This window comes from Parasteatoda tepidariorum, chromosome 7 (assembly GCF_982258835.1).
Source record: "Parasteatoda tepidariorum strain Cologne lab strain chromosome 7, Ptep-v5.0, whole genome shotgun sequence".
Taxonomy (NCBI): domain Eukaryota; kingdom Metazoa; phylum Arthropoda; class Arachnida; order Araneae; family Theridiidae; genus Parasteatoda; species Parasteatoda tepidariorum.
The window spans coordinates 87,441,216-87,468,758 of NC_141761.1; the positions used below are offsets into that span (position 1 = coordinate 87,441,216).

The 27,543-nt window shown below is 29.9% G+C and overlaps 1 protein-coding gene across 9 annotated transcripts in view; it reads right to left on the reverse strand.

Annotated features, from left to right (window-relative positions):
* LOC107439667 (uncharacterized) overlaps nucleotides 1-27,543 on the reverse strand; it is a 392,882-nt gene that overhangs the window by 15,615 nt on the left and 349,724 nt on the right. For all 9 annotated transcript variants that reach the window (XM_087168223.1, XM_087168215.1, XM_087168217.1 and 6 more), the window contains 17 exons: nucleotides 25,781-26,024; nucleotides 23,409-23,581; nucleotides 23,040-23,172; nucleotides 20,998-21,185; nucleotides 19,490-19,685; nucleotides 18,580-18,715; nucleotides 15,555-15,721; nucleotides 15,358-15,455; nucleotides 13,140-13,308; nucleotides 11,906-12,022; nucleotides 11,645-11,794; nucleotides 11,248-11,523; nucleotides 9,833-10,099; nucleotides 8,254-8,532; nucleotides 6,814-7,005; nucleotides 2,127-2,240; nucleotides 466-577 (listed from right to left, as the gene is read on the reverse strand). In XM_087168223.1, coding sequence (XP_087024349.1) covers nucleotides 466-577; nucleotides 2,127-2,240; nucleotides 6,814-7,005; nucleotides 8,254-8,532; nucleotides 9,833-10,099; nucleotides 11,248-11,523; nucleotides 11,645-11,794; nucleotides 11,906-12,022; nucleotides 13,140-13,308; nucleotides 15,358-15,455; nucleotides 15,555-15,721; nucleotides 18,580-18,715; nucleotides 19,490-19,685; nucleotides 20,998-21,185; nucleotides 23,040-23,172; nucleotides 23,409-23,581; nucleotides 25,781-26,024 — 3,011 coding nt within the window. The remainder of the gene's footprint in view (nucleotides 1-465; nucleotides 578-2,126; nucleotides 2,241-6,813; nucleotides 7,006-8,253; nucleotides 8,533-9,832; nucleotides 10,100-11,247; nucleotides 11,524-11,644; nucleotides 11,795-11,905; nucleotides 12,023-13,139; nucleotides 13,309-15,357; nucleotides 15,456-15,554; nucleotides 15,722-18,579; nucleotides 18,716-19,489; nucleotides 19,686-20,997; nucleotides 21,186-23,039; nucleotides 23,173-23,408; nucleotides 23,582-25,780; nucleotides 26,025-27,543) is intronic.

The following is a 27,543-nucleotide window of genomic DNA, read 5'->3' on the forward strand; positions in this document are numbered from 1 at the left end:
CTTTCTTCGACCTGCTATTGCATTAACATACACGCATATTCAAGCCCGTTATATGTTTATCATAATTTATAACGCTTTAACTTGGTTTAATCTTTTGCAAAATTATTTTGAATTTTACATTCCTTTTTTAATAGTAATTAGCTTGATTTTTAATGATTAGCAAGAAAAATGGATCGTTCTTTCTCTATGTTTATGTGCTTAACGGTAATTGCTTCCCCGACACTTTTTAATAAAAAATTTTCAAACAGATCAAGGCTCCCATAACCTATTTTGTTGTCACAATATTATGATAAATAATTAAGTTAAAATATCTTTCACAAATAATGCTAAAGAGGAAGATAAATACGTATCTATTCCTTATACTGTTTTAGAAAAAAGATGATTCAATAAAAACTATTGGACACAAAGATGTGTTCTTCATCAGTGTTCTCAACAACGATCGTCGTTATAGTAACCGATAATTACCATTTTATTGTTGGAGGGGGTAGACCAGTAATTCTGCAACTCATCTTAGCAGGTTTTCTTAAACCACAAGTGACAGGTTTCAAATGTTCTACAACAGCAGGTGGCTCACCAGCTAAGAAAAATAATGAGAATTGAAATACTGAGAAAATATAATTGAAAACAAGCAATTAAAAATGTTAAATTATCTACTATACATGTATGAGTAATATAATAAGAAATATTGTACCACAATAAGATGTTTTCAGTCCTATGTAAAAGCAAATTATATTTTCGCAGTTATATTTTCAAAATAATATAATTTCAATATAATTTCATTATAAAAGCAAGTTATATTTTCGACACTATTAAAACGGAATGATTTTTAGCGATTATAAAAAAGACTGCACAATGAAAAAAGCAATGATTTAACAGAGCATTTTCAATTTTCAAAGCTTATAAAAATGTAACAATTAAAAAGCAAAGTAATTTGGCTGGGAAAATATAAGGAGTTTTAACAATTATAAAAATGCAACAATGAAAAAAAAATTGTCCTCGAAAATAAAACAATTTTTAACGATCATAAAAATACAACAATGGAAAAACAAGTACCTTGACCGCTGAAATAAGATAATTTTAAACGATTATAGAAATGCAACAATGAAAGAACAAATCATCCTAGAAAATAACACAATTTTTAATGATTATAAAAATATAACAATGTGAAAGCAAATAATTCAACCGGGAAGTTAAAAGCATTTTTAACGAGCATAAAAATGCAACAATGAAAATGAAATCGACAAGGAAAAAAAAATTAATAATTATAAAATACAACAATGTGAAAGCAAGTAATTCTCCTTGGAAAATAAAATGATTTTTAATGATTATAAAAATGCAACAATGAAAAAAATTGATCGCGAAAATAAAGAAAATTTAACTATCATAAAAAGGCAACAATGTAAAAACAAGTGATTCAACGGTGGAAATTAAATAATTTTTAACTATTATAGAAATTCAGCAATGAAAAAAACAAATCAATCTGGAAAACAAAACAATTTTAATGATTATAAAATTATAACAATGTAAAAGCAAATAATTCAACCGGGAAAATAAAAGAATTTTTAATGTTTATAAAAATGCAAAAACGAAAAAAAATTGGCCGGTAAAAAAAACGATTTTTAATAAAAGGCGACAATAAAAAAGCAAATAAATTGATGGAGAATTGAATCTTACGAAATAGAAAAGAAAAAAATGATTCTGTTACATTGAAATAAAAAATTACTGTTTTTATGTAATTTCGATTTCGTGTAATTTCGCACTCTTTTAATAGGAATCGTCATGACATACACATTTTTCCATCAAGTTTATAAATGGAGTATTTTGGAAACTTTTTCAAGATTTTTTTAATTTCTATGATTTTATACCATCACGTAAGGGAAAAGCATTTCAGAAATCAAAGATTAGACTATAATAATGATTTTAGAAAAGTAAAAACTTCTGCATTTAAAGTAACAAAACTAAAACGTTTCAAAAACTTTTTAATAAACTCTAAAATGTTTAAATGAAATATTCCCAACACAGAAAAGGGGGAATAATTGTATTATTTTACAGTTAAATAACATTGAGATGAGTACATTCCCCATATTAAAAAAGAAAATTAGTTATTCGAAAAGAAAATAAGTTACCTTTAGGCGATTGTACACGGACGTATTTAGTTCCTGGTGACGGATCACTTTTTCCAACTTCATTTACTGCTATTACTCTAAACATGTATTCTTCTTCCGGTTTCAATTTTTCAACTGCAATATTTTACAAATTAGTACATTTAGAATGAGTAATTAAACTTGATTATACATTTATAATACTAATTTTTAAAATACCGAATGCCCAGCTAAAAACTACAAAATTTCAAAATCAAATAAAAACAAGCAAAAAAAGTACTATAAAAACAAATATTGATGCTGAAAGCTGTAAATATGGAATGCATAGTTTTCAAATAGTTGCAAAGTTACCAACACATTGAATTAGCAACAGAATTATCTAATAGAGTTGTAAATAAGAATGACTATTATTCCGTTATAGGCATTTCAAATTATATTTACCAGTGTTTTTATTTTAATTAATTCTTAAATTCACATTTCATCCCCTAATTCTTTTTATAATCGCTAATTTCTTTTTTCATAAGAACGCAGACGAGCAAAAATCAAATTCTAAAGTATAGATATTCTTTCCGTATCAGCTAACACATTTGCACAAAAACTTAAGTTGGTTAAATGTTTACCTTCAATTCGCAAACGCCCTTTAAGTTTTATCTTCCGCTAAATTATTTTAGAATAGACAATCCGTTTCCTTAGCAACAAAACTAGGGAATGAATATGGGAAACAAAAAAATGTCTTTTAAAGAAATTATGGCTACCTTAAATCCTCTTAATAATTTAATGATACCTTTGTATAGTGCGGCTTTCAGGAGAACACCTACAGACATCCGTCTCGCGTCGTGGCCGGTACGCGATATTCCACTATGACTAACTCTGGGGCACTTCTTCGCCAAACTCCGCGATAACTGCTTAATTGTTATGCGCGCATATCTACGAAAGAATCTGTGGCAACCCTTCACTGTAAACAAGGAACATCGTCTTTTTAAACTTGATTATCGTTTTTATTTTTACTATCGTATTTATTTTTATTTAATTTTCCCCTTCTATTTGAGCTTAGTGTTGATAAAAGATGCAAAGAATAATTGTTTGGTTGAATACCTGATACATGCAGAAAAGATGCAGGCAAATATTTGGTAACCAATTGCGACTCGTAAATTCTATTTCGGCCAAAATACTATACATTGATTATAGTTTAAACAGCTTTTTAAATTAAAGCATTCTATTTGCAAGTTTTCCAAAAGATATTAAGTATAATTACCACTGTATTATAAATGTTAAATTTTAATAACGTAAGAGAATATACCTCTTAGAAACAACTTTTTACCATGCTATTTCTTTTTCCATTTTTGCACATTTTTTCCCACAATATATAAATATTTATTATAACATTCGGAAAAGGAAATCAGATAGTTATCAAATTTATAACTATATTTAAAATTTAATTAATTTAATATGCTTTTATATTTAAAAATTAATAAACACTAAAAATTTATTATGCATAAATACAACTGTAAGATTACCCACCACTAGATGGCGCTACGAGATATGAACAAAACTTAAGAATTAATTAAAAAAGAATCTCTCTCGTTTTAGCGTGGTGTAGAAAGGATTAGAATGTTTTGGGAAGGAGAGAAGCGTTTTTGACGATGTCATTTACAATTATTTTTATATACTTAATTTTATGTTTGTGATGTAGCATAATTAGGTGTTTAAATAAATTTGTTTTATGCCAAGAAAGGTTTAGCGTGAAAATTATTTCACACTATGAAAATTGGAAAAGAATCTGCAAGTTTTACTACAACATATGGATTTTGTTTCTTAAAATACATCAATTGATATCGAAATGTATTTATGTTTGACCAAATCGAATATATTTGGTTTTTGAGGCAAGTAAGCAAAATAATTTTTGCATTATTACTATTAATTCTAATTTACCATATCTTTTTCACTTCATAAATTTTTAAAAAATTGTAGTTTCTCAGAACATAATCAAAGACAAATGATTTCTATTGTGTTTTATAATTAAAAATTCAAGATAATCTAAATAAATGAAAAAAATTAAAAAAGCACTTTTAAAAGAAATGCATGTGCATGAAAGAAAAGAATTCTCATTTCATTTAAATTTTAGTACATAATCATTAAAATAAAATGTACTCATTGAATTGCAGCATATTTAGTATTTCTCTCAACATTTTGTGGTTGTCTAAATGCTACACCATATAATTAAGCAATATATTTTATTTGTGAATCAAGTTCTGTTTAAAAATTTTTACTCTTTAAATAAAATTAAACGTGATCGCACCCTAATTAGTGTATAATTACAATATTTTATGTTTCACCTAAAGATTTAAAAATGTGACTGACCCAGTTTGAACATTGTAGGTTAATATATGGGAACCATACTGCCCAAAACAGAAAATATTAGTTATTAAGCAAATTCACTTAGGAAAAAGTGCTTAGTGACTGTTTACAGGATATTAACTTTCTACTGGAATGAAATGTTGATAATTTCATATTAAAACGGTGAGACTATACTAAGAATCGTTGGGTTTTCTTTTCGAGGAGAACCATTGTTTCTTGCTGGTAAAAAAAGTTGGTCGAAATTAAAATAAAAACTAGGCAAAATTTAAGACACTGAAAGCAACCATAGCGAAATAATTCGTTATTTTTCTGCATTGAGTTTTAAATTAAATTAAAATAAAAATTATTACTAAATGTATTAGTTTATCCTTATTCACCATTACAGTAAATTGGATTGCATTTAACTCATTTTGAAGACATTTTTAATCAGATTTTAATTACTTTTTATTATTAATATGACTAGTAACTATTTAAATAATTAGCATAGATAAAATTGTTCGTTTTAATTCAGGTCTTACTTTTGATATTGATGAGTTATTTTTTAAATTGCAAAGAAGAAATCAAGAATAATTTTCAACAACTGATTGAAATATGGATATATTAGCCGTAATTTTTTATAAAAGGTATGGTAACTGTTGTTTAGGTTTAGTGCTAAACTTTTTGATATTAATTATTTTTGTAGCAAATTTATAAAAAAAAAAAATTCAGTATTTAGTTAGTTCTAAGCGGAAATATTATTCTATAGATGAAATCATAAATGGTTGAAATGTTTATTTATAAATATAATGAAATTGCGTTGCGCCACGTAAATACAAACATATAGTTGTATAATTAATTACTGCTCCATTTTTACGTTACTTGAATTAAAAAAGAAGTTGCGTTATATGAAACAATTAACGTGAAACTAAAACATACGAAAAATACAATTTATATATCTTAAGTAATTTTATTGTTCATTTAAATTAACAAATTTTTGTACAAACGAGTTCCACCGATCATTACATAAACAAACTCTACTTGCACTCGTATAAAAAAAAAATAATAGCGGTTGAAGTTTAATCTCGTACGATTCGAGAAAGCGTGAGATTCATTGATTTGGCGGGTTAAGAATTCGCACGCCAAACAGTGCCAATTGGAGTGCCCCAGAGTTAGTCAAAGTGGAATATCGTGGCCGGTACTATGGTTACGAGGAAAGGTCACTTCGAATAGGGGTGTGGGGTGAATAGTTTTGTCTTAATCTTAGTGTAGGATCGTCGTGAGTGAACCAATCGACACCTTCTTTTCTCCACTTCACCCCCATTAGAAATGTGCTCTCGCTTGTTACCCAGCCCCAGACTTTCAGTCTGGAGGAGTTCTCCTCAAAACAGAACTATAGGGGAGAGTGGGGTCAATTGTAACATTTTTTACTTAACTATTTTTAACTAACAAAAAATCCAATATATTATTAGTATTAATTGACAGACGAGTAAAGTAGACTATCCTCTTCTAGAAAAATAAATAAATACCTAATTTTAAATGTTATTATATTAGTTATTAACAATTTTTGACAGTCGAGCACTTGTTACAATTGCCCCCACTTACGGGGTCAATTGTAACAGTTCATAAATTCAACTAAAACATAGTTAATTATACATAGTATCATAGTTGTGATATATTTCTTTATTGATCAAAATAGTAGTGATATTTTAGGAGTAAAAATAATAATGAGCAGAGACCTAAAGGGTTAAGCTTTTAACTTTAAGGGGTTAAAAATTTTAATTTATGCTGTGAAAGGTGACAAATAAAATAATGCACATGCAACATAATATAAATGATATAGGAAACTATTGGTGGTTCTTAAAGACTTAAGTAATGGTTTGTAAACATAAGATTATTTATTTTCAGCTGTTACAATTGTCCCTTTACTTATTGTTACAATTGTCCGCAAGACGCCATTTCAGCTTCATTTGTTAAAAACAATGCTAGTTAATTAGCAAAACTAATTTTTTTTTTATTGAAATGTTAATTAAGGTGTCCACTTACATATTCGGTTACTAATTTTTATTTGTTTAAACAAAATTACTTTGTTACAATATAATATTCTAATATAAAAAAAAGTACTTGCGTGGCGTGAAAATATCTTTTGTGATCTAACTCTTTCAAAAGTACATAAAAATGATTGCCATCAGGGGTGTACATGTAGATTTATTAAATACACCTTGCGCGCCACCTAGGAACCAAATCTAGAACCCGACACTCGAAATTTTTGCTCTGTTACAATCGTACCCTGTTACAATTGACCCCACTCTCCCCTACTCATAAAAGTAATTGTTTCGAAAAACATGAGTAGCAAAAAGCATCTGGAGTTACTTACTTTTCGTAAATGGTTTATCAATGGTAAACTTTTCATTGTATGTTGACCAGCGTAATGTATTTCTGTCATGGTATTCAATGATGTAATTGACGATTGGAGAACCACCGTCGTCCTCAGGAACTTTCCAGCTCAATGTCAGAGAATCATCACCAATCTCAGACGCGTTTGGCATGCCAGGAGCTTTCGGTTTATCTACAAAACAAGTAATATAAAAGTAAAATAAAAATTTATAAGTTTATTCATAATTATGTCAACAAAGAAATTTTTTTATTTTAGTTACTTTTTATTAACTAATTACAATTGTTTCTCCCATATAAAACTAAAATTAATTAATTAAATACTATTAATGAATAAATACTTGAAAAACAACTGTATTTAACATCAAGTGCCATCCATTACAAGTTTAAAAAACGTATTTGAACTTAAGTGGATGAATAAAAAGTATTTTATGAACGATTGAAATTTGAACTAGATATAGGGCGAGTGTGAGTAGGAATTGAAGGAAAAAAAGGAGCGTGGTATCAAGCAACTATAAAAGTATAAATTTGGTGACGTCGACCGCACGCGCTACAACGTAGGGAATGAATATGTGTTAAAAATTATAGTCATTAAAATATTAGAAAAATTTTGAAAAGAAAATTTAACAATAATACAAAAGTCATTAAGGAGTAGACAACAAAATTAATAATTTTAAATAAATTAAAGGAAGAAAAATAAAACGCTAATATATAAATAGCAAAATATAGAAAAATTATTGTATTTAAATATTTATAACATAGAGAAAAAATTAACTCACTGGTATAGCAAAGTAGAACAAAATTTAAACATTCAGTAATAGTGAAATAGAGCGAAAATATATTGTATTTAAATAAGTGAGATAGAGATAAAACATATTTAAATAAATAGTGAAAAAGATAACAAAGTTAACATGTTTAAATGAATTGCAAAATTGAAGCGACTATTTGAATAGAAAACAAAATAAAAATTTTAGAATAAATGGCGTAGACCAGTGTTTCCCAAACTTATGACTTTTGTGTACCCTTTCTAAATTTTTCGTATCGCTGTGTACCACTAATAAAAAAAAAATGAATGTATTTTTTACTATAAAAAAATTGCGCAAAAGTTCAAAATCACAACTGGCTGTTGACACCACTAATTATTAACTGTTAACTCTGCAAAATATAGCCAATAGAAAAATTCGTAATCGTAAATTTTCATAGCTAGCTTTGTTTTTAAATAAAATTTTCTGAAATTTCCTTTGTTGCAAGATATTTCGCATAAGAATGCGTACCCCCGCTAAACTGTTCCCGTACCCCGGGGGGTACGCGCACCACACTTTGGGAAACACTGACGTAGACCAAAAACTAACCTTCTATTGTTAAACGTTATTGTTTATCAATGACCAAGAAATTTTAATGAATATCAAGCCATCATATTTACCTATAATTGAAACTGTAAAGTCAGTTTTAGATTCACCACATTTGTTTGTCAACTTGAGAGTATAGTCTGAAACATCAGCGTCATCTACTTTTTTAATGGTCAAGACAGTTTTATTGCCGTAATTTTCAATTGTGCGCTTCTTGTCTGGACTGATTGTCTTGCCCTTGTAAAACCATTCAATCTTGGGTGACGGAAGAGAAACGAACTCAACATCCACAACAACGTTGCCACCTCTCTTGCTCTTGAAATGTCTCTTATCTGACACAACACGGGGTGTGGCTGAAATTTCAAGATTCCAAATGTTACAGACGCAGAGAAGTAAAAATAATTATATCAAACACATTTGATAAAAGCTATTTTACACATCAAATAATAAATTTTTCTAAGCATAGTTGATTATTTTAAATAGCCGTGATGACGCAAGAGTTAAGGAAGTTAAGGAAAATTGCGGTCACTGATAAGGACAGGGTTCAAACGCTTCAAGCGAATTAAAGAAACACCTCCTAGAAGAAATAAAGCCTCCGCACGGATAAATTCTGTAGTCTGACGTAACGAACATAAACTGCGCGATGGGAGGTATTAAAAAAGATTCCACAACGTCTGAACCACTAAACTGCGGAGTGGAAGTAATTAAGGAATGATTTCATAACGTCTGGACTACTAAACTGCGCAGTGAGAGAGATTAAAAAAGATGTCACAACGTTCGGACTACTACTTCGGAATTGGATTTCTTGTTTATGGTAACATATGCGAAGGCTTTCTCTTTTCCAGAAGGTGTAGATTAAAGCCCTTTCAGTTTTAAATTGATGCGTACCAGCTTGCACGAGAAATAATGATGATAGTTGCGCAATGCTGACCACAAGGCTGCAGTCAGGCCATTAGTTTGGAAATTAAAATTTACCTTGCATGACTTCAAATTTATGGGCTGTAGACATCTAATATTTCTTCCTTAGAAGACAAATGGCTGTTCATGAAGTATTCGATTTTTTTAAAATTTAAATTAAGCATTAAGTATGGTTAAATACTGAAGACAGATATTATCTATGGTAAAACCATTAAGCTTAATTTTAACAACTTAGGTTACAATTTAGTTAATTACTTAAATTTAAAGTTCATTTCTTTGGTTAGTTTCTAAACACCCATTTAAATTATAGTCACAACCGTTAAAAATACAAAACTAATTGCCTGCATATTTTTGATACATGGTTAACTAATAATTGTAAAAGAAATCGGTTACGCAAAATTAAGACATGAAAAGTTGAAAAATTTTACATTTTAAAGGAGGAGTGTCGCTTAAGAGTTTAAGGATTTAAACTATTATGTATGATGCTCATTATATATCTATTCAAGCAATTGCTTAATCATAAAACAATTATAAAATATATAAAGTTTTTAATAATATATTTAACAATAATTGAACAAACAATAAATTGTCCTCCTACAGTTTTTATCAGTTAAGTCTTTTGAAGCTAAATATCCAGCTTTAAATTTAGGATATCGATAACTATAGGTTCTTCTTAAAAATTACATGAATCATTAGGTCATTCGCTTATGTTCTATATAATAAAACAACATTTACCTTCAACCGTAAGAGTAGATGAACAAGCTTTTTCTTCTAGAACACAAGTATACATGCCCCTATCATCTAAGCTGGTGTCTTTAATGATAAGTCGTCGCCTGCACCCTTCTCTCTCCATTACGAACCTATCTGTGGGTTTCAACGTCTGACCATCCTTCATCCACCGGACTTCGAATGTCTCTCTGGTCACTTCAACAAGAAGAGTCGCTGTATCACTTTCCCGGACAATCACATCACGCAATTTTAGAGTGAACTCTGCATGAGCTTCTACATGAAACAAAAAAGAACATCATTAGTAATTTAACCATTCAAAAATCGATTCTTTTTAAGAAGCATACAGTAATGCATCAGTTCCCTTAATTCAAGACAAGTTAATAAATAGTAACAAATATTTACCTTTTGCATTTATAAAAGAACCCATTACACGTACAGTAATTAACAAAATTCAGAGTTCTAAGGGCCAATTAAACCTCAATAAAACATTTTTGGCTTTTTTGGGGAGAGGGGTTAAAAGTTTTTATATATGCTAAATTTATTCCCTATGAATTCTACAAAAGTCTCCTCAATTTTGTTTAGTTTTTATTTTTATTTTATTTAGTTAGTAAGATTACTACAGTTTATATTAGTTTCTCTTAAGACTCGAATGTTTATCACTAATTTTAACACAAAACAAGTACAATTGGTATTCGAGCGAATTATATCTACTTTGTGCCAACAATCAATAAAAAGCACATATTTTCTATCCAAATTTTATGAAAGATTTTAACTAAATATCGTAAAAGTATACTATTATTTTCAGATAATTAATGCATAAAATGCTAAGAGAGAGACAGGGTGCGAAAAAAATCGTGGGGGCTTACTTTATTGCAAAGTCTTAAGTTGTAAGACACTGTTAAATATAAAAATATACTTAATATACATGTTAGGATGTAATTTGTTCATTTTACCAGTGAGTATATTTTTTGCAACGAATTATCAATTTTATTTTCATTTGAGGTGGCTTTTAATTGCATGAGGGGGAATAATACGCAGAACATTGAGCCAGTAAATATTAGGAGGACTGGAAAGTAATGTCGTTTCGGCGCATTAAATATTCGTTAGTCTTAAAAACCAATTCAGTTTTATCGATTCATTTCCGATCCGGCATTGAAAGGTTGTTGCTAACGAGGGTGAATACATTATTGATTAAAAATTAAATCTTGATAACAATATCAAATGCGCCGAAACGACATTACTTTCCGGTCCCCCTAATATATAGATTGTTTTGCAAGCTTTCTTGGCTAACGTGAACACCTAATCTCATAGAGTTTTATTGCAAATAGTGATACAGCTGTGTATGTAAGGGAAGATATTTATACGAAATTCATTTTTTTTTTGTTAATTGAATTAACAAGACAAAGTGTCACATTCATTACCTTGTACTTGCAATTTCGTTACGCTTTTAACATTTCCAGCAACACAGCAGTATTCAGCCTGATCGTCTTTCTGAGCACTTTGAACAACAAGTTTATAAACATTGCGATCCTTTATGAACTTGAATTTATCTTTTTCTTTCTCCGGAATTGGTTTTCCGTTTTTGAGCCACTGCACGGGCACATCTTTTCTCGAAAGTTCAACAGTAAATGTGACATCTGTGTCCTGGGGGACAGTCATTTTTTCCGGCAACTTCGCAGTGAATTCTACAGTTGGAGCTGAAAAATTATAAATATAAATTTATCATATACATTGTTTTTTCAATGTTTCATTAAAGTCCGTGAAAATTTTTTTACAATAAATGATAGGCCAGGGTGAAACAATTATTAAAATAATTACCTTCCACTTTTAGTTTGGCCGATTTTTTCTTGTTACCAACAACACATGTGTATGTACCAACGTCTTCGAAAGTTGCATTGTAGATAATGAGTTTTTGCCGTTTTCCATCTATTTTGAGCATAACATGATCGCTAAAATCGATTTCCTCCCCTGAAAATACATTATATAGTGTAATATATGTATGAAAAAAAATATAGTGATTTATTTTCGTTGTTTCATAAAAAGTACAAATAAATAAATTTATAAATAAAAATTTCGTACCATCTTTAAACCATCTAGCCCTTGCATCACCTTTTGTAAGTTCAACATCAAAAGATGCGTTTTGTTCTGTGGCAACTGTAACATCTTTCATATCACCTTTGAAATCAGCAGGCATTTCTTAAAAAAAATTAGAAGAAAATATGGGTATAGAGAAATAAATATTAAGAATAGTAAAACAAATATTATATTTTAAAAAAATTGAGAAAATATTTTTATTTCAGAATATATATTTTTTCGAATGGTAGAAACTACACTGTGAGAAATTCCAGTTCAAATTACGGTATAAAGTACCAACACTTTGTCTGCATCATCCGTAAAATCCATATTTACTGTAAAATAGTATACCGTAAATTTCATATCAATATTTATTTATTTGGAGTGATTCAGTTATTTTACAGTAATTATTACTGTAAAAATTACGGTATATCAGATTTTATGCTTCATAACATGCTCCAGTATAAATGGATTTCACAGTAAAAAGTATTGGCACTCAGAGTGCCGGAACTTTTTGCCGCAATTTCATTTGGAATTTTCCAATACTTGATCAAGGAATTCCCTTGTCTCCTGGAATGGTTTCAAACTTACAAAGTTACGGAGTTGAACATCAGTAATCGAACACCCATAAATTAAATCGGTAGTTCAATGCTATAAAATAAAATTCCTGTTTTTTCAGTTAATAAAACAAACACAGTAATTTATTTATGTTTTGGTAGTAAAGCAAATAAATGAAAGATTTTCAGTAAATAAAAGATGTAGGTAAATATAAGGGTTTATCAAGAGAAATATAGACGACTGATGTTAATTAATGATATCATGCAAAAAATAACCATCCTCAATGTTTAAATATTTGAAAATCAAGTTGCGTTTTTAGTGGCTTTTTTTTCTCATGGAAAGCCTTTTTAGCTAAACGCATATCCATTCGCGCAAGAAATTGGATAAAATTTATCATATTAGACCCAAAAATAAAATATTACGAAAAAAACAACTTAAGTATAAATTTTAAGAAAATCACATTAATATACAGTTTCAATTATTATGTAAAATAAGCAATGGTAGTTTAAACCATATGGGTAGTAAATAATGCGCTAATGCTGAAAATTGTTAAGGTATCAGTTCCATGATAACATCGTTTTTTTTTTAAATTTATTTTGGTACCAATTTATAGTCTACAACAAAAGGTTAGAAGAGCGCTCCAAAACGCAATTAAAAGAAATAAAAAACTTTCTATTCTCACCAATGACAACTAATTCAGCGGTGCATTCCTTCTCTCCCAAGACGCAGGTATATTCGCCCTCGTCATTCACACCAGCGTTTTCTATAACCAGTTTCCGTACGCAATCATCTTCCACAAATTTCACTCGGTCACTGGGCTTTATCTGTTCACCATCTTTGTGCCAAGTTACCTATGGATAACATGTGTATTAGACAATGCTTTATATATTAGGGGGACCGGAAAGAATATCGTTTCGGCTTCATTAGATATCCGTTAGTGCTAGAAACCATTTAATTTTTTCGATTCATTTTCCACCCGGCATTGAAAGGTTATTGCTAACGAGGGTGAATTCATTATTAATTAAAAATAAAACCCTGATAAAAAAAATCAAATGCACCGAAACGACATTACTTACTTTACTCCCCCTAATAGTTAGATAGTATTCATGTATAACTGCTACAAGTGTATTGCAATGTATGGTCAGCTACTTAACCAGAGTAAAAAGACACAGAACGAAAACGATTCACCGTTCAAGGCAGCTTATTATGCCAACGGGCGTAGTTTGTTAGATTCGTTCTGACTGTTCTTTAATTATCGTCCTTACTATAGAAGTAAAAATTAAGACATTGGGACTAACTATGAAACATAAGGATCATTTAAAATAATGAAAATTACAAAATTATTCATAATAAAACTATCATATTCATGAAATGAAAGAAAAACATGGTTTAAGAGGGTTCTTAAAAAAGTTCTTTCGTCACTTGAAATAATGACGGAATTAGGGAATTATGTGCTGACTGTTCATAACAGTTATTCAAGACTGTTAGGTTAAGTTTTGTGCACCTTAGCGAGCACCCTCTATGCTTGTAATAAAACTGGCGTTTTAACAAAAAGTATTTGTTATTGTAGTACGTCTACCACTACAAAAATACAATTCCAATTCACCAGTATATAAGACATGTTAAATCGAGTCTATGGAGGGGTACCTTTTCATGGAAGAAGGTCGACATTGTCGAACACTCACTATCTCCCAGTGATATAATTTTTTAATATAGGGAAAGTTACTCCAACGCGTTCTAAGCTCATAAAAAATATGGTACAAAAAATTGAATTATTCATTATTTTTTTGAAAACACTCTTCTAGGTTCAAAAATATCGCCAAAATGACGACTCCGTTTTAAAGCCTAATAATTTCTTTTTATCAATTTTGGTAAAATTAAACCAAAATACGCTTTATATTTTCATACACACATATGGTAATCGTACACACATATGGAAATTTTGGTTTTCAAAACTATAGTTCTTATCACTAAAAATTTTGAAAACAGGTAAAATAAATAAAAGGTTTTATGTCATGCTATAAGGTATCATACTAAAATGACCAAATTTTACCACATTTACCAAATTTCATCACGCATTATTAAAGCATATTTTATCGTTAATTTAACTAAAATTATTACCCTAAGCGCTTCGTTAAAAATTATCGACTTTTTTTGGTGTTCCCATAGAGCCGGAAAGACAGAAAATTGTACCTTATTCAGTTAGTTTTGACCATACTTTTTTTCTCAGTTCAGTTTAAAATTAAACCTTTTTTCGTGTTTAAAGAATTGAACTTTTACTTTTTTTCCCCATGGGGAAAGGTTTTTAAACTACATTCAATACATAAAGGGAAAATAAAAAGTAGTAACAAAAACAGTTAAGAAAACTGTAAAATTGAAAAGAGGAAAATATGTGGCGTAACTACCACTATAAATATTGAATATCAATTAACTTGATTCTATCAAGAGGTACCTCAAGATAGAATCAAGTTAACATGTCTTACATAATAGTGAATTGGTATTTAATATTTATAGTGGTAGTTACGTCACATAACTCCCCTTCCAGAATTTTATCTGTGATAGAGTTCGATGAACAGATTCCAGTAGTGTATTCATGCTGTTTTTTTATTTATTATTTTGTTTATTTTATTTTGCTCATTATTGTTTTTTCTTCAATTTTGTTTATTGACCGGGAAGTTTTATTTACTCCACCGGATTTTTTTTTTCTTTGAGCAGTATTTTTAAGCAAATCAACTGTTTAACGTGGACCATCTACCAATGTTGACAAGTTCATATCACGTCCGGGTCACTATTGAAGTGTTGTTTTATCACCTTCTGAATAAGTTTCTCTTGTATTAAGGTGATAAAACAACACTTCAAAAGAATTCTTAACAAAAGCCAAAAACAAATTTGAAACTAACCTCAGCATCAGGATGTGTTAATTCCACAGAAAAGATTGCAGTTTCCCTTTCTTTCACTTCAGAGTCATACAATTTATCTACAAAATCTACTCCCTTCTCTGAAAAAAAAATTATATGGTTTATTATAAGGTATGCTTAAATGTTATGTCCTTGAAAACACCGTACTTCTGTATAAAAAAAAAGTGCTTCGAACTTACTTTGAACAGTGACTTTAGAAGTGTGTTCCACTTTTCCCTTTGGATTTTTAGCCACACATTTATATTCTCCTGTATCATCCTTCTTTGAATCTGATATAACAAGGGTGTGAACATTGTCGGTCGAAGTTGGTTTTAGAGATTTTGATGGTTTTATCTCTTTGCCGTTCCTAAAAGAACAATTTTAAACTTTCTGAACCATTTCAGGGTGATTTAAATAAATTAAAACAAACTTAGAAAGCAAAACACTCCTTCTCCAAACTAGCTGTTGTCTATCGTTCAAAAAATTGTAGTTTCATAAACTACTTTTTATTTATTTATTTGCAATCTGATTGATTAGCTTATGTTGATATTTTTAATGAGGCTACCGACTGCTGCACGGAAAATTATTCTTTTATAAGCTATTTATTTATGATCTGTTACACCAATTCAATCATTCGCTTATAAAACAAATATGTAGATTCGTTCATTCACCAACGAGCAGATTAACTGATTCGTAAATTCCCTAATACGCATATTTACTAATTAATGTTCTACTGAACTGTTTTCTTTTCTTCTTTTATTCCTTTACATTAAAAATAATTTTCACTGACTCGCCATTTTCCTAATACGCACGTTTACAATTTAACGTTCTTCATCACCTTTTCATTTTCTTCCTTTATTCATTTGTATTAAAATTAATTTTCACTGACTTGTCAATTTTCACTGACTTGTCAATTTCCTAATACGCCTATTTATTTACTCGATTCTTTACCTTTCATTACCTTTTTTCTTTTATTATCCATTTTTATTAAAAATAATTCATAATAACGACAGCCATCGAACCTATTTATAAACCTAAGTTAAGAATCTTAACAATCAGAATTTTAATAAACTAATTAAACAAATGTCGAGGGAAAATCTAAGAATAAAAAAAAAAGACTTTTTATAAAATACGGTAACAGAAAAAAAAGAAAGGGTAAACTTTAGTAATTGTAGATAAATTAATTAAATGATTCAAAGAATATGTGGTGCAATATTCTAAACGGCATTCGATTTTCTGTTCTTAAATTGACATAGGTTTAAGAGACTTATAATAATAATAATAAAAATAATCATAAATTTTCTTATAGAATATAACACCATAAATGAAAGAGACAAATTTTGCAGTAAATTGTCTTGTTAAGTAAATCAAGTAAAACATGATAAATGAGGCAGTAACAAATTAAGTAATATTTATCAAAATTAAAAGAAAAAAACTGATTTGGAAACAAAAAAAAGGATATTTGATTATTAAATAAAAAAAAGCGAATAAAAAACGCGTGCGAAAATAAGCACACTATAATTTCCGTTTTATCAACATGAACCTTTCTCAGTGTTGATATCACCAAATGATAAACTACAATGAACAGAAGTACGCTAAAAGTTTAAGCAAGATAATTTTAGAAAATACAGGTGCAAGAGAGTTTGGCGGGTACCCAGGGCCTGATTATCGACTAGGCCCGATAGGCTCGGGCCCACACTTTCTGGGGCGCCTCAAGAATTAATAAAAAGTCCACAATATTACCTTTTTTAAATACTGAAAGAAACAGTTTTTCTCAAAAAAGGCATTTTTTTATTTCAAATTTTCCTTATATTGTGATAAGCCAAACTCGCGTAAACATTGCACTTATCAAGTTCCAAAGTACAGCTAAATTTTAATTGGTGCAATTTTACCCCAACGGCTTAAGCAAATGCATCGAGAATGCATATTCGCAAAGTCTCTTATAAATGAATGATTAGTGTCAACAAGAACTAATATCTTATTCTTAACAAATATGTAAAGCTGTAGATGGAGGGCTACAATCTTTAAAATAATTCAGCTAATCAGTGACTTTTAGCAAAAATCTCTGATTTCACTTGTTTGTGGTCATCAAACTATTGTTATTTTCACAACATTTCATATTTTGCTTTAATATTTTGATGCGTAAACTTTATCTTGGAAAAATAATCTTCAATTGTCTGCTTTCAAAATTTTTAAAATGTTTCTCTTGAATTAAGAAGTTCCATAGACGAAGTTCAATAGATTCTTTTTATTGTTAGGACTACTCTTCATAAATTTAATTTCAAAATATTTTGTTAGGGGCCCGGAAATTTCGTGGACCTTGGGCCTGAATTTGTCTTGATCGGTCCCTGCGGGAACCCCAGCTTAGAAAAGATTGAATTGCAATAGTTTTCCAAATATTGGGAAACGGTGCGAACACTAGGAAGATCATTAACTAAATTATTAGAATATTTCAAAATATGCAATGATTCCAGGAAATTCTAGTTCGGTAGATGAAGAGCAGTGTTTCTGTTGTTAGGAGCACTTCTCTATCGTGTTTAAGTGGTAATTTTGGTAATGGTAAATTTAAGGGTAGAATTATCTTGTCCAACATACGCAAGACCACATAACTATAATGTAATTACATATGCATTTAGAACTATAGTATGTTTATTTATGCACTTTTATTTTTGCTTCATTCAAGATTTTTCAGTCTACATAGCACAAAATATATATTATCCAATTGGGAGAATTTGATTTATTTAAATTTTTTCATTAATTTTGTAACGAAGTTTTCATTTATTTATATTTTTTCTTTATAAAGCATTATATGTCTTAACCTAAAAAGTTCAAACTAAAATGTTTCTGGGTGTAGTCTTGATTTTAAAAAAGGAAAATAAACAGAATTACGAGATATTTTAATAGATTTTTAACTTCTCTGAAGAATAATTACAAAATTTGCAATTTTGAATTAAAAATTACGAAAATTAAAAAAAAAATCGTGATTTTTTAAAATTATTGAAATTAATTAAAAAAATTATGATTTCAAGAAAATATTGAAAATTAATTAAATTAAAAGGTGTTGTTCCCACGTAAGAACACTTCTTACAATATATCATGATTTACTTTGATATCGGATTATATTCAGCATTGACTTTTCAATATCAATGCTGAAATATGATTCCAAATGTAACGAATGTTAGTTTATAAGTTGCGAGAATGAACATGATAACTTTTTGTACGTACTTGTACCAAGTGACCTCTGGTGGAGGAGTACCCTGTACTTTCACAGTAAGAGTGACTGTATCCTTTTCTGTACATGTTGTATCACTGTAAGTCTGAATGAAAACTGGAGGTTCATCTTTTGGTTTCTTGGGTTTTTCTACCATAAATAAAAAACAGTTAATTCGAGAATTATGATAAAAATAATTCTTTTGAAACAAGTTTATTACTGTTTCATGCCTTTCTTTGCATTATTTTTTTAAAAAAAATTGCTTTCATAAGTTTTACAGTCCAAAAAACAGATGTGATAATTTGGTATCCAAACAAGTCTGGATTGAACTTAATTTATAATTACAAAATTTATAAAGATTTTTAAGTTAAAAGCATAGAGTTTACTAAATGCAATGAATTTTTTTTAAAATTGTTCACATGGTTTCAATTTTATTTCTTTTCTGTTTTATTGTATTGAGCAAAATAATTCGTTTTTAACAAACCTTTCAATATATTGGTTTTTTACAACTAAATTTTGAGAGATAAAATTTATATTGAAACGAAATATTTAATGTAATCTTTCGTAAAAGAGATGATCTGTGATGGAGTAAAAATTTTTACAAGTGAAGAAGATCCTCGAGTTCAAGAAGATTCCCAAGTTTGAAGGTCAAAAATCCGAGTCCGTAAGCAAAAAATTAATGTCTGTGATTCAGTCGTTAAAATTATGATATGTGGTAAATAATTTGCCTATTTAAGGTTTACACCTCAAAACATAAATATTAAAATAAAGATTAGTACTAAATTATATCATATGTCATACGAGTTTCTGTTTTTATTTTCTGCTGTTCATATTTTTCTTTAAAAAAATTTGAAGAAAACAAAGCATCATATCATTCAAAACTCAATTCAATTATTATACATCAATCCATTCTAATTTTCTTACCAGTCACATTGAGAATGAGAGATATGACTGACTTCCCTTCCCTATTCTCTGCTATTATCTCATAAGTTCCGGCATCCTCAGGTTTGGCAGATTTGATTATAACAGTTTGCGTCGTAATCTCTAGATCTTCCGAAACAGTTTTGATCTCGATTCTATCAGATTCCTTCAATGGTTTTTGATTTCTCAACCACGTGATCTGCATTTCAAAAAAATAAATAAATAAAGCATACATCATATTGCTGGTTGATAGCATCGATTAAACAAACGAAAAGTGTTCATCATATATTCAAACTTATTTTTAGAACATTAAGAAAATGAACACTCATACATTAACTCCTTCCAGTGAAGAAACAAAATAATAAAGCTATTTGAACAATATAATTTTAAAATACTAGAGTAATTCCGTCAGTTAAATCAAATTTTGTAATTTCACTGTGAAATAAACAAATGATAGGCATGCTTAAAATCATTTTTTTTTCTAACTTGGATCTTGCGCGTCCTAGAGTCCAAATTCCACGTCTCCTTTGCCAGTTACCGATGACGTGTTGCCATTCTCCCACGTCAAGCCATCCCCTTTTTTGTGTCACTTACGGAACGGGGTTTAAGCTACGCTTTTTATAGCTTGAAATATTGTAAAAGTAGGAATATTTTTTTTAGCATTATTCGGTCCGGTGTTACAGAACAAAGAAGCACCGTTATCATCTAAGATCATCTTAATAGATGATCCCGTTTTTAGTCTGAGGAGGGATCAAATCACCTTTACAACCACTCACCTTAAAACTTACAATTTTTAGAGTTGACTATGGATTGGGTTTACTCTCTTTGAACACAGAAAACTATGTATACAACAACAGTGCAGATGACGCATACTCTCTGTTACCTAGCCATGTCCTTATCTCTCCATGAGTCATATCAGATCCGATAATCAATGAATCAGTGAGTGACGGACCAACACCTCCCAGAAGTAGAAAGGCCTCAGCACGGATCAATTTAGTAGTCCGATGTGACGAAGTTAACTGCGCAGTACTAAGTTGCGCAGGGGTACTAAGTTGCGCAGTGGTTGAAAATAAAAAATATGTCATTACGTTTGGACTACTAAGGGATATTTATGGTAACCCGTGCTGAGGCCTGTTCTTTCTAGGAGGTGTTGAACCGACCACCTAAAACCTCACAGAGAAAGAAGAACAAATCTGACATGTGCAATTTCACTGTCGGCTGACGGCATTCCTCAAAAGGGAGTCGTAATAATATTTTATTTTTCTTTGAAGGCACCTCATATAGATGCAAGAGCTAATGTTCAAAGCAACGGATCTTCATTCCTTCTCTGCGAAAACTTTTTCTTTTAATTTAACCTCCATCAATTAAGAACCATTTAAAGCCCCTATTTAATATGACTAATATTTAATTATAAATCAGTTTGATGTGATAATGGAAATTTGCTAAAAATAAATCAAAATAAAGATCAACATAATATAAAGTGGTAGCATATAATATCAAAAAGAAAATACCGTCGGTTCAGGGATTCCAGATACTTTGCAGACAAGCTCCACCGGCTTTCCTTCATCGACTGTCTTGTCTTTAGGTTTCTCGGAAAACACTGGGAATAGACCTTCCAGTATATCTGTGAGAGAGGACTGCCGAGATAAACTGGCTCTGGACGATGGATAAAGATCAGTACCATGCTCAGATAATGGGGCTGTTAAGAATAAAAGCGTGAATAGTGGATTTTAAATAAAACGTACTTGATAAATGTAAGCACTAAAAATGTTGATGGTTTAGTGAAACTTTCAACAAATTGCCGATTTTGAAAATTCGAGAATTATAAATTTGGGAACAAATTAACAACATTGTTAAAAATTTCGCGGAAAACAAAAATTGTTAAATAACAATTTATGTCGTCGTTATTTTACCCTGTCCAAACAAAACAGTCAAATAACCATAAATAAGATGGTATTCAAATTGATGACTGTGAGAAAAACCGTTTACTAACTTTCTCATCTAATACTGTTAAACAATCAGAATTTTATCACTCCAACTATATTATAGCCGAGAGGGTTAATCTGTCAATCTCATGACCGACTGAACGAAGGTTCGAGTCCCAGCTTTGACACTATAATATTTTCTTCAACACATGAAGAGTTTCCAGCATGCTGCACTCCAGTTTTTGACCCTGGACTAATAGAACACGATACCTTCTTCCACGTGTAGTTGGCAGCACCATAAATCTGCTTCACACAAAAAAGACTAAAAAGTTTTCCATCTCTTGCAATAGGTAAAGCAACGCGATAAACTAATTAAACCACATTCTACAGTGCATTTGATAAACTACAACCTAATTTCAAAGCCCATTACCTAACGAAAAGTCTAGCTCCAATGTCCAGTTAAGCGTGTTTTTACGGTTTTGAAACCATGCTAGTTGTAAATGGTTAAGGTAGGTAGGTATTCTATTTACGTCGCCCTAGAACGGCACAACAGGCTATAGGCGATGATCGGGGAAGCATCCTAGAGGATGATCCGCATTCACGACATCGCAATTTTGATCCTCTGCAGAGGGGATCGCTCCCACGCTTCAGTAGCTGCTACGACCTGAGCACGAAGTTGAGCACTTTACGGTAGAAGAGTTTAATGAGGACCGATACCGCACACCCTCGGTCTTTATGCAGGCTGATCAAATTGGTCATCCACCCGCTTACAGACCTCAGGCAGTGATGCTTTAACTTCAGTGTTCTACTAGGAACCGTATTTTTGCAATCAGTACTGTAAGTGGTTAAAAAACCGTATAGTTTATATTCATGCTTTTTTTTTAACCATAATATGCTTTTATGAACGGTTCAAATTGTTCTTTACCGTAAACTTTACGGTTAATTGGATATAGAGACTGCTGTCGGTTATTTTATCGTAATTTTAGAATGAAAATTCTAAGTGAATATGGAAATTTCAGACGAAAAATGTCCTGGACAATTGAATATCTAAAATTAAACTTTTTCAAAAGTATTGAATTACTATCTGGATTATATAAACAATGCATTATTATTGCACTATCATAAACTAGGCGTGCTTTTGGATAAAATTATTTTTATAGAAATAGTGAAATTACAATTGTAATTGTTATTTCGTCAACACTTAGAATTGTGCATGTTTTTACTTAGTAACGGAATGGATTATTACATATACTGTATTGCGAAAGCACTTTAATGAATTCAATATAAATTATTTTAAGTAATAGTTGCCAAAATAATTTCAACTTTATTAAACTTAGAATAACATAGAAAAAAAAATTCTAATACTGAAAATTGCATCAAAGGAAAATTCCCCGACATATAGGGATCACAGCTGCTATACTGTAATAAATTTTATATCAGGAAGTACTAGAATAAAAACTCAATCTTTGAATGCACAAAAATGTGTTGTTTATTAGACTAGTGCAAAATTAGAATCCTTATTTTTAGGTTTTAACAATCGAAGCGAATCTTAAATAATAATTATTAATAAAGAGAGTTCTCAATAATGTTAGAGATATTAAAAAAAATGAGTTCTGTTAATATTTTACCTTCAACGACCAATTCAGCTGTAGTTGTTGCAACGCCAGCCGAGTTCTTAGCCACAACTGTATATGTCCCAGCATCCTCCGGAAATATTTCTCGGATGATGAGGGTGGTTACGTAATCATCATCATAAAATATCTGTAAGAAAATTGAGCTCTAGATTTTAGAAATGAGGTTAAAATAACTTCATGAGATTAATAAAAAAAATAGACGCGTACTTTTTATGTGGCTTAACAATTGAAAAATCTGTGATGAATACATTGTATATTAATTTTAATTTGCTTTAACAAACTAACAGGGAAAGAGTAACAGGTTTTAGTTCAAATATTAGATGGCAATCGAATCAGAAATACAAGCAAATAATTGAACCTTACTTGAAATTCCACAGATGGTTTGATGATCTGTGTTTGCTTGAACCAAGTGATGGTGGGTCGGGGAGAACCAGAAACTTGACATGTTAATTCGGCGATGTCACCATCCACAACTGTCAGTGGTTTCAATTTTTGCACGAACTTCGGAGCAGTGGCTTTTTCACCAGGCTTCGGTTCTGGAATATAAAAGAAATTTCAATCTTTGTTTGAGTAATCCATTTGCCTATAGATCTAAGACATACAATGCTTCGGAACTATCACATTTGTATTAAAAGAAAGCATCAGAACTCCATAATAAATAAATGCGTATAGATTTTCTGCATTGAATTTGATATGGTTCAGCAGTCTGTTCATAAAGTGAGAATAAAATAGACCAAAATTTGGGATTACTATCCAATACCAATATTGAAAGTATCGGACTTGATAAAACGTGTTTTATGTCTATAATTCATCGTCAGTTTCGTCGAAGTACAACGCGTTTTACGCAACTTTTCTAAAAACAAACAAATTTTTCAGTGTTAAAAAATCCGAAGAAAATATATACTTTTTCTATGATATTATTCTTAACTATAATCAAAATTTTCACACATTATTTGTTTAGTAATGCAACTTTCATTTGTTTTCTAACTATTTAATCACATTCCATTTCAAGCAAATAAAAGAAAACAGGATTTTAAAAATGAAATTGGAAAATGTTTTCAAAAAGTGGATTTCCAGACACACTAACACTACATACACGTTCTAGGATCTGGAAGGATTTAGTACAATCGAAACTCACTATATGAATGTAATGTATAGGTAATGTAAATGTAATGTTACTGAATGCCAATTGCAATGTACAGTGCGAGAAAAAAAATGGAACACATTGAATGTCTTATCTGCTCTAATGATCGGATCTTCTTTAAGAGAAAATCATATATGTGATCTCAAACATGCTAATTAATTAATGCAGACGATAACTTAAGTTACGAATTCAAGCAGAAATACCTACTTTACATACCTCTCTTTCGACGGATTTTGATTTCTGACCCTTACAAATAGCCTCAAACTGGGAAACATAGTCCCAATGGTTTAGTCAGGAGAGCGGTCAGAAGTATCGATCCTTTAATATCAATTTTACCTTTTGTTTATTTTGTCGCATCTCGATAACTTTTTAAACGTATCGAAAACTCTTTGAATACTATTATAAAATTTGTTTTTTTTTTCCAAAGATAATTCCGTGTGAAAAATATTTAATAATTATAAATTATTTTTCATTATTTTATTTATTACTAGCCGAAACCTTTTTAATGGTAAGGTATTGACATTTTTACATAATTTTAAAGAATGCAATTGTAAATGCAAAATATAAAATAATTTGAAAGAAATCGAAAGGGTGTAGTTCCTGAGAAATCGAGTTTAAAAATAAATCTTATATTTAAAATCCCATTTCACAGGAAATATTTAATCTATTTCATTCAGATTTTGTATTTTACCATACATTATATTATCGCCATGCAGCCTGTTTGAGGTCATGTCTTCGAACCATGAAGATTGAGTCCTAGTGCGTGAAAATCCGACCATAAGGATCAAAAATTATTCAGGCTGTTCCGTTTTTTTTTCTTTTAGTTTTGTACTCATGTACAATTTCTAGTCACGGTCAGTTTTTTGGTGCCGCATATTAGATCATTGATTGAGGTAAGTGAGAAATGTTTTTATTTTTAAATTATGAATAATACCGACTTAACTTAAAAAATTCGTGCTATCAAGAGAGTTAAACTAAATTTTATGTGCTGTGCAGCTTAAAATTCGAATATAGCTAATACAAGATTTCGTAATTGGCATTTTTAAATCAATAAAACCACTATTTTCTTGTTTTCTATGAAACTGTGAAATTAAATCGTAAAAATAGGGAGGAAATCGACATCAACTCTAACTCTTTGTTTAGGGTTGATTTCAATATAGTAAACCCTAGATCGGAAAAATAAATTTTACCGCATAAGCAAGAAAAAAAAAAGATAAGCAGATGTTTAATAAATCATAGGAAAACTAAAATTATTCACCGAAAAGCATATAGGAAATCGTGCGAAAAATCTATAACGGTCGAATAGTCTCTTCTAAAAATGTGCCATTGTTTTTCTTTTTTTTTTTAAAAAAAGAAAAAAAAAAGAGAAGAGTGTACTGAAATGCGTAAGAAATTTTTATAAAATTCTCAGATTAATTTTATTTTTTCTAATTTTTGTAAGTCATATTTAAAGCAAAAAAATATTGTTTTGAATTCCTTTCCAATACAGATGTACAATTTCCAGCGAAAAATCCCACACTGTAATTCATACATTTAATGTTAAATTAATATCTATTACTTGCTACTACTCAAATTAATAACTCCTACTCACTGCGTAGTACAGGAAGTTTCTCTATCTTCTTGCTAAGCGTATCTTTCAAGTAGTGTGTATAAGTGGCTGAATCTTGGAGAACATCAGATGGCACGAATCCCCTTTCGTTGGTGACAGTCTTCCTCACAAACCACCAGTCTTGCTTAGTTTTCTCAATCACGACTACACGCTCACCTTCAACCAAGGGAAGCGTATCTGGCTTATCTGATATGAAAGAGGTGATGGCTACGTACTCAATAGTTACCTGCAATCAATCAAACTCATCAACGCTCCCAAAGTGACAAAGAGCGTATCAAATAGAGAAAATTTTAACAAGGCAAACATTATTAAGAACGGTATTTAAGGTAATTTGAATTCAAAACTATACTTCATTGATATTATTTAACATGATATATTCCTCTTCCTTCGACGTTAAAAGAGAAAGACTTTATCTATACTGCCTCCCGCCATACAGTGAAATAAAATTATCCAAGTTAAAACAAATCGCAAAACAAAATTTTACATGCAACAGGTAAATAAATCAAACTTTACATTCAAAGAGAACTATTATCCACCTGTATTATTTATATCGATATCGTCTTTAAGACAAGTTAGAAATTCAGTTAACACTTGATACAACGACCCCTCTTATCCAAACTAAAATGGACGTTATAACGGAAGGTATCGTGGGTACAAAAAATACTAGAAATGATTTCTCACATATATAAAATACTTTTCTTGATTACCTAAAATAAAACTCTCGGAATGAAGGATAAAAAGGTCGTCATCAAATGACAATTGTCAATGGTAGCATTTTGTTTTGAAAGCTAAACGTTTTTTAAACTCATTTTCGACGTGATTTTTCAAGGGAATGAAAAAGGAACTAATGCTCTGTCGTTATATTAGAATCAGTGTGGACGTTATCTACGGAATAGAAAACAGGGCGTTATAACGGAAGGGTTGCTGTAAAGTGGAATTTTACTAAAGAATGTTGACTGTGAAGCGAATAATTTCAGTAAAAATAAGTCTGTATGACAGCTTTCGATTTAAAAAAAATAAATAGAAAAAAATAAATAAACTTAAATGACTTATTGTAAATCCTTTAGTTCCATGTAAAGGAATGGAACACTAGTTTGCTAAGTGTTAGTTGCTTAAGTGTAAAAAAAATAATTACTTTTTAAATGCTTGCTATTTATATTTATGTTGACGTATAGCCCCTACTTCAAATAGTAAACTATATATTTAGTCTATTTAATAAGAAATAATTTTTATGACATTAAAAAAATACACACTAATAATAATTTATTTATCTCTATATTCAGTGGAATTAATGTAATAGAATTTGTGCTTTTAACATCGTTCTTTAGATTTCTAGATACATAAATAATTTGTACATTATTTTATCTAACATTAAATTACTTCGCCTATATAAGATATTTATTTAAAAAAAATTTCTACTTTACTGTTGAGCGATATTGAGCATAACTAAGCACAATGTGCATGATTAGCTAAAAAAATGTTTTTTTCTTCTGAGTTTTATGTTATAAAAATTATCATTTGTAAATGTTTTCTAAAAATAAAGGCAACCGTCTTAAAAAAAAGTAGATCAGAAACGATATCCTGCTTTTCCAGAAATACTTATTCTAATACTTCTATTTTTCATAACTATTTTTTATTAATATTTTATCCTCCAGATTTAAACTTATCAACATTATAGCAATAAACTTGTCTTGAAAAACAAGCTTTATCTAATGTTGCATAACACAGTTTAGTTATAGGTTTTA